We start from the raw sequence: 8,102 nt of genomic DNA, 5'->3' as shown, positions 1-8,102 counted from the left end.
CCGCTAGCCAGAACATCTACCATAAGTCTCCAAGATTTCAAGTACTTTTTGGCACTCCTGCACTGTTGCCTTGCAAAATAGGAGACTGTCATCTGCAAAAAGAGGATGTGTTAGTTTTGGGCTATTTTTGCAAAGCTGATAGCCTTGGATCTCTCCAGAGAGTGAAGCTTGGTTTATGAGACCATGAAGACCCTCTATGCATAGTAAAAACAGAAAGGGTGAGAGTGGATCTCCCTGGCGAATACCCCTTATTGGATGAATCATACCTTTGGGCTCCCCATTCACCAATATAGAATATGAAACTGTAGTAACACATAGCATCAACAATTTCACCCACTGTTCACTAAACCCCAACTTCCTCATTACCTTCTCCAAATATGGTCATTCAACCCTATCGTAAGCTTTACTCATATCCAATTTAATCACCATATAATTATCTCTCCCTTTATGTTTCTGCAAGCTGTGAAGTGACTTAAAAGTTACCATAATATTATCAGAAATCAATCTACTCTTAGTAAAAGCACTTTGATGTTTCGAAATAATTTTTGGTAAAATTTTTTTAATCTATTTGCTAAAACCTTCGAAAAGATTTTATATAAAACATTACATAAACTGATGGGTCTATATTCAGAAACATTTTTCGAGCTTTTTAATTTTGGGATAAGGTTGATAAAGGTGTGATTTAGGTGAAGGGGTAGGGTAGCCGAATTTAGAAAACTGAGAATATCCAAAGTGACATCATTTCCAACAAGGTTCCAGTAATTTTAAAAAAATAGAAGGGGCATACCGTCAGGGCTTGGAGCTTTTAACGAATCCATCTGTTTAATTGCTTCCTTTACTTCTCATGCCATAAACTGAGCTGAAAGCTGAGAGTTCATATCTTCTGTAATTATATTCTGAATGGAATTAATAGTCTCATTGTGCTGAGGAGGTTGACTGGAAGTGAATAGATCTCTATAGTAATCCACCAATGTAGCCGTCACTTCTTCCATATCTGAACACCATTGCCCTTCGAAGTTTCTGATGTTTACAATGGAGTTCTTTTGGTATCTTTGGGTAGTTCTTCTATGGAAATACTTTGAATTCTGGTCTCCATTCTTTGTCCATAGCACTTTTGACCTTTGTAGCCATATGCGTGATTCCTTATCCAGAAGATCATTAATATTTGCCTTAAGAGATCTTACACATGAATTATCCCCAGATTGCAAAGCTTCTTTTTCAACTTCAATGAGTAGTCTTCTCTTCAGGTTTAACTTAAATGTAACATTCCCAAAGTGGACTTTACTCCAATGCATTAATTCTTTCCCACATTTCTCAATCTTCTGAACCACCCTTACATTCGAATCTAAACCTTCTTGAGAAGACCATACTACTTCTACCACTTCTGTGCATCCCTTGTTAGACAACCACATTTCTTCGAACCGGAAAGGTTTGGCAATACGTGGAAGATCCATACTCTTTGGCCTAATCCATAAAGGACTATGATCAGAAGATGTTACACATAAATGGTAAACTCTCGACTCCGCAAATCTAAGCATCAATTCATTATTGGCTATAGCTCTGTCTAGTCTTTCCCAAATCAAATGGCCATTAGCAAAATGTTTTTGCCAAGTGAACTGAGATCCCACAAAGCCAAGATCTATAAAACCACACTCATCCACTGCTTCTATGAATATTTGCATCTATGTCTGGCTTCTATTGCTTCCTCCCCACTTTTCTGAACTTTTCAGCAACTCATTAAAATCCCCTGCATACAACCATGGAAAAGTAATACGATTATTTAATTGTCGTACTAAATTCCATGATTCAAATCTTTTACGCGTGATGGGTTCTCCATAGAATCCTGTTATCCGCCAAGCATCTTCCTTCCCCTTATTAACAATGGCATCAATGTGATTTTTTGAGTTGGTATCTACTTGTAAATCCACACAATTCCTCCAATACATCACTAGTCCACCTCCTCGATTATTCCTATTAACAAAGAACATGTTAGAGAAATCAAAGTCTTTTTTTATTTTTTTTAGCCTTGCTTCATCCGCCCAAGTTTCGACTAAGAACATGACCGAGGGATCTTTAGCTCGGATCAACTCTTCAAGCTCTTTCTCTGTATGCAGGTTCCCAATCCCGCGACAGTTCCAAAATAAGCAACTCATTGCGATTAGCGGGGCTGCCCAGCAGCCTCCACCATTTGAATATTGATCTAGCCATCCTCCTTCGAAACCTGTAACTTCTAACTAGGTAAATCAGGTTGGACTTCTTCAATACACGTCCCATAACGTTTGCCATTGCAAGATTGAGCATGCATGGTTTGATCCTCAGAGTTCACTGAACGTGCAATCCCCTTTCATGTCCTTAGGGTTTGTTGTCCACTTGTCATCACCCTATTGGTTCCATCGGATAATTCATGCAATGAGTTACTGTTAGTGGACAAATTTAAATGACCGCGTTTATCCACCCCTAAGAAATCTCCGGAGTTTGAAGCCAAAAAATGATCTTCAGCTTCCAAGATAATCTCACCCGTAACAGTACTCTTTTCCTTATCAAAACGCCTTATCTCAGCATCAATCTCTTGTATTTGAAATTCAAAAGACTCATACATGGAACCAACTTCTTGGATACTTGGGTTAATGATTGTATTTTTCAAATTTGGATGATCCTCCAACCGAGAAGATTGCGGGATAATCTACTCGATATGCGGATCCTCCAAAATTGAAAAATCTTGACGGGGAAACTGGTTGGTGTTGTTCCGCCACCCTTCTAAACTCCTTCAGTCGTCGGTTTTGCCACTGGTGTTTCAGCCCCTAACACGTTACTCCTACCTTCAACTGCCATGAAAGTTTTTCTACTCGATGGGAACTGTGAAGCCCTAAGCCAATCTCCGTATTCTTGTTGCTCCTCTGCTAATGAACACTTGCTTGCTAACCATACACTGCACTCCTTATCACCGTGAGTTACCATGCCACACCAGTAACAGAAATTTGGCATTTTCTCATATCTGAACGACACCCACCCTTCTTTGTCACCTTCAAGCAGAACTTTTCGACCACGACACAGGGGTTTTGAGACGTCTATCTCCACTCTCACTCGTAGAAAATCACACCTTATCATATCCCCCCTGTTTTCCGAATGCGAAACAGAGCCCACCGATTTGCCCACCTCCATAGTTGTTTTCCAGTTCAACTTGCTCACTGGGAGGCCATGCAACTGAATCCAGAAATTGATCTTCGAAAACTGTAGCTGACGGATTGGACATGAACCATCAAATTTCTGCAATAGTACGAGATGCTTGTCAAAAGTCCATGGTTCCAAGGCAAGAACACGTTCCGCATCACTCTCCACTTCAAAGACAAATAGGATCGTATGACTACCCACCACCCGTATATGGAAGCCGTGCTGTGCTTTCCATAATGGTTTAAAAGTTCGTCCAATGGCCTCAACATTCAATACCCTATGAGTTAAAAATCTTGCAGCTAGAATGTATTCCTTGACTACCTCATCCGAATCACTCTCAAGGTTGACTCTCTCCCCTTCATCCTCTGTGAGAGATAGGCTATTCCAGTTGCTTAAAACTTCAATCCATGGTAAAAGTGTTTTATAACTAAAAGAGAAGATTGGAAAAAACTATAAACTACACTGTTTCCGCAACCCCAAAAGTAAAAGAGAAAACCATGAACCCTACTAGTAACACTGTTACTAGAGGGAAGAGATATCAATCCTAGGGATGATAAGGAAATTCTACTGTCTAGTTTCCATGGGGAACCCACAGCGACGTCCGCAGAGAAAAAAATAATAATTAAAAAAAAATCTTACTAATTATATTACCTATAACTAAAATATACATATATAAAAGTGCAAGATTAACAAACACAGAAATCAAGAAGATCACAATAATAACACTCATCATTCACCTAGGCAAGAACACCTCACTTGAACACTTCTATAGTTACTCTTCTTCTTTTTTGGGTAATCCAGACTTTCCTTAAAGAAAAAAACTAAGAAACAACATAAGAACAATCAGTCCTGCAAATATCAACAATACTAGCAGGGAGGTTGGCCTTATTACAAGAAAAGAACCTTCTAAGACTACAGCCAGCTTAGCAGAAGCATGAGCTTCACCATTATAGTCTCTACTAATCCAACAAAATTTACAACTCAAAAAACTCTTACTAATTTCTAAACTATTTCTGGTTAAGGTGGAGATGGACCAGTGCACTTAAAGTGATAAAATGTAATTAAAAAAAAATGATCTATAATAAAAATATGAAACTATAAAATTTTAATGAAATGATTAAATATATATATATATATATAATGAAAAAAATTCATTCTAACAAAAAATGTTTAAAAATTTTTAAGGTCTAAACATACCCCAAATTAAAAGGTGATTAATTATTATTATTTATTTATTTTAGCATAGAATAGAAATAAGCATTTTCCACGAACTTACTCAGTTCCTCCTAGGAGAGCAGGGAAGCAAGAGTGAAAGAAGGAAACAAGGGCACAAAAAAGCAAGTCTCCTCGCCCCCTCTTTGGTCTCAGGTGGTGGGAAGCAAATAACAGCGAGCAAGCTTCCATTATTCACACTCTGTAAGATTTTCTATACCATATTTCCTCGCGCTTTCTCTCTCATACGCAATTCCTTTTAAGCTCAAGATTTCTCGCTTTTCAATTTCATTTCCCATTGCCGATTCCCCAAACCAACATATCTGGCACTTACGCAATCTGGGTATTTTTTTCAAATTCCATATTTTTGCAAATCCCACTCTTTAATTTCGAGTATTTTTCACAAACACTTGCTATGCGTAACTCGAATTAGGGTTTTCAGAAAGCCACTCTGGTCCGCACATCTACTATTTCTCTTGCAAAATTAGGGGTTCTTAAGGTTTTTGGTGCCTGCCCTTTTGGTGTAATACTTGAAGTTAGCTCTTAAAAGTTTGAATTTTAACGAGTTTTGATCCTTCTTGTGTTGTTTGGGTTTTGTGGGTGTTTGTTGAAATTAGCTTTGAGCTTACATTTGTAGTTAGGGTTTATGTTTTGTCTAAGTAGTATGAGGCTGTGAATAGGAAAAGTTAGGAATTTTTTGGGTTTAGATTTTTCTGGGTGGACTTGAATCGATTAGATAGCTATGTCTGCAAACAATAATAACCCGCCTAAGAGCCTTGGGGCCTCTTCATTGCCCTTTGGCAATGCTGGTATGCCCACAAACCCTTCGTTTACACAATCACAAGCTCAAGCACAAATTGAGGCCGCCTTTCAAAATCAGTATCAGCTGTCCCAAGCGCATGCTATTGCACAGGCACAGTCGAAAGCCTTGGCTCATGCTCAAGCTCAAGCACAAGCGACACATGCCCAATTCCAAGCTCATTTACAAGCTCAAGGGCTGTCAGGCATTGGTAATTTGGGTGGATCTTCACCCTCCATGTCAACTCCTGGTAATTCAAGTATTAAGCGGATGCCCCAAAAACCCCCGATCCGACCTCTTGGTGTTTCCCCTACACACATGGTTTCCCCCTTGAGACCAATGGAGCAGTTTTCTGCCAATCGGAGAAAGAAGCAGAAGCTTCCCGAGAAACAGCTACAAGATAAAGTGGCAGCGATTCTGCCTGAGTCTGCTCTATATACCCAGCTTCTTGAATTTGAGGCTCGTGTTGATGCTGCTCTAGCAAGAAAGAAAGTCGACATCCAAGAGGCCCTTAAAAGCCCACCCTGTGTGCAGAAAACTCTTCGAATTTATGTCTTCAACACTTTTACAAACCAGATTCGCACCATTCCAAAGAAGCCAAATGCCGAGGCTCCTACTTGGACGCTTAAGATAGTTGGTAGAATCTTGGAAGATGGGGTAGATCCTGATCAGCCTGGAGTGGTCCAAAAGTCAAACCCTTTGTACCCTAAATTCTCATCTTTCTTCAAGAGAGTGACCATTTCCTTGGACCAGAGACTATATCCTGACAACCATGTCATTATGTGGGAGAATGCTCGAACCCCTGCACCTCACGAGGGCTTTGAGGTGAAGAGGAAAGGGGATAAAGAGTTTAATGTGAACATACGCTTGGAGATGAACTATGTGCCTGAAAAGTTCAAGCTTTCACCAGCATTGATGGAAGTTCTTGGTATTGAGGTTGATACCCGCCCGAGAATAATTGGTGCAATCTGGCATTATGTAAAAGCTAGAAAACTGCAGAACCCGAATGACCCCTCTTTCTTTAATTGTGATCCACCTCTTCAAAGAGTTTTTGGGGAAGAAAGGATGAAATTCACCATGGTTTCACAGAAGATATCACAGCATTTATTCCCACCTCAGCCTATACATTTGGAGCATAAGATCAAGCTTTCAGGAAATAGTCCTGCCGGAACTGCCTGTTATGATGTGTTGGTTGATGTGCCTTTTCCAATTCAGAGGGAATTGTCTGCTCTATTGGCTAATGCAGAGAAGAACAAAGAAATTGATACCTGTGATGAAGCAATATGCAGTGCTATAAAAAAGATCCATGAGCACCGCCGGAGGCGATCATTCTTCCTTGGGTTTAGTCAATCACCGGTGGAATTCATCAATGCATTGATTGAATCTCAAAGCAAGGACTTGAAACTTGTAGCTGGAGAAGCAAGTCGTAGTGCTGAAATAGAGCGCCGTTCAGATTTCTTCAACCAACCATGGTAAGGTCATCCAAATTGAATTTGCTTTTGTTGGATGTATGCAATATTTTTTTGGGTCATCCTCTAAGAAAATTGTCACCGAGTCACTTATTATAGGATATTTGCATCACTGACATGAGGAATGACATATGACATTTTTTTCAGATGCCATGTTCATTTTACGGTTCAAGATTATTCGATGTTATTTTAGCTTTCCAATAACTGTACAATTGATTGCATAATCATATATGTGACCAAGTGCTCCTTAACATCAGTAATTCCTTATCAAAAGTATATTTGTTAATCCTTGACAAGAGTACACTCATTCTTGATTTATTTGGCAAATTCTTACAGGGTTGAAGATGCTGTTATCCGATATTTGAATCGCAAGCCAGTTGCAGGAAGTGACGCTCCTGGAAGTATGTGAAGAGATTGCTTAGCTTGTTTGATGGGCCATGTCTTTGGCGTTTGTTTTGCTCAATAGTTGAAGATCGTTCTGACATCCATAACAGAAGTATCACACATATGATTTGCTCTATTGTTGGTTGTGGAGGAAGCAGCTTGCTTGTAAAAATAGACTATTTGTAGCTTGTTTTTTGCACTAATAGTGCCTGTACTTGTTATGCAGCTGATTAGGCTTAATGAACAAATATAAAAAATACAGTTGATGTATTCTTTGCTGCTTCAGACTTTTTGGTTATTTTCACTGATGAATGTAGAATCAATTATGAGTCTCGCAAGAAAAGAAAAATTATGAGCAAGGCATTAGCAAATACCAACGCGTAGATCTGTTCTGTTTTATATTTTTTTCCTCAAAAAGCTTTAGATAGCCCCCCCCCCCCCCTCTTTCTCTCTCTTCTTGCAATAGGGGACCTCATTCATGTTAGGTGCTATCTTACAATTAGTCTGATTCAGGTTTTTATTTTTTTATTTAATTTTTTTTTTTTTGGGTATAGAGCAATATTCACGAAGTGATTACCATTAACCTCAATGATTACAAGAAATCCCTATTGATATTTTCTTTATTTTTATTTCAAATTGTTGGATTCATGAATCAAGCTGGGATTGTAACAATAAGAGGAATAGTATTGAGTAGTCAACATTGTAGCTTATGGATTTTCCTCATCTTCAATATATTTATCTTTAGTGTAGATCGAGACATATATAACTGCCCCCAAATATTTGGTCGCATATAAGTTAATATGGCCTTATTTAGATCAAGTTTTCAGTGCTAATGTAGATTTCCCTAGTTAATTCGCTACATCAAATTTGGTACCTCAAAATTTTCCTTCATGGTATTCTTGCTTTCTTTGCAAAGGACTATTGATTGGTTCTATGCTCAGGTAGTACACATTCTATGTTTCACAATTTTTTATATATACTAGGCCTATGCTTGCATTTTATGATCCAAAAACCTGACAAATTAGTCATTCTACTTGCTCAAGAACTCTCCGTTATCAATGATTAAT

General features: G+C 38.6%; 2 protein-coding genes across 2 annotated transcripts; one reads left to right on the top strand and one right to left on the bottom strand.

Moving 5' to 3' along the window:
• Positions 1–842: 842 nt before the first annotated feature.
• On the bottom strand, positions 843–1,682 carry LOC112032872 (uncharacterized). The gene has a single exon (XM_024065639.2). The coding sequence runs from the start codon at positions 1,680–1,682 to the stop codon at positions 843–845; it is 840 nt and encodes a 279-aa protein (XP_023921407.2).
• A 2,746-nt stretch (positions 1,683–4,428) lies between these two features.
• On the top strand, positions 4,429–7,432 carry LOC112005143 (SWI/SNF complex component SNF12 homolog). Its single transcript, XM_024037395.2, has 2 exons — positions 4,429–6,654; positions 6,988–7,432. Exons 1-2 carry the CDS (start codon positions 5,126–5,128, stop codon positions 7,058–7,060), a joined length of 1,602 nt encoding a protein of 533 aa, XP_023893163.1. The 5' UTR covers positions 4,429–5,125; the 3' UTR covers positions 7,061–7,432.
• Positions 7,433–8,102: the final 670 nt, after the last annotated feature.

The sequence above is a fragment of the Quercus suber genome, unplaced genomic scaffold (genome assembly GCF_002906115.3).
Source record: "Quercus suber isolate HL8 unplaced genomic scaffold, Cork oak 2.0 scaffold_415, whole genome shotgun sequence".
Lineage (NCBI taxonomy): Eukaryota > Viridiplantae > Streptophyta > Magnoliopsida > Fagales > Fagaceae > Quercus > Quercus suber.
The sequence above is the reverse complement of the archived record's forward strand: the minus strand, read 5'-3'. Positions and strand labels throughout refer to the sequence as shown.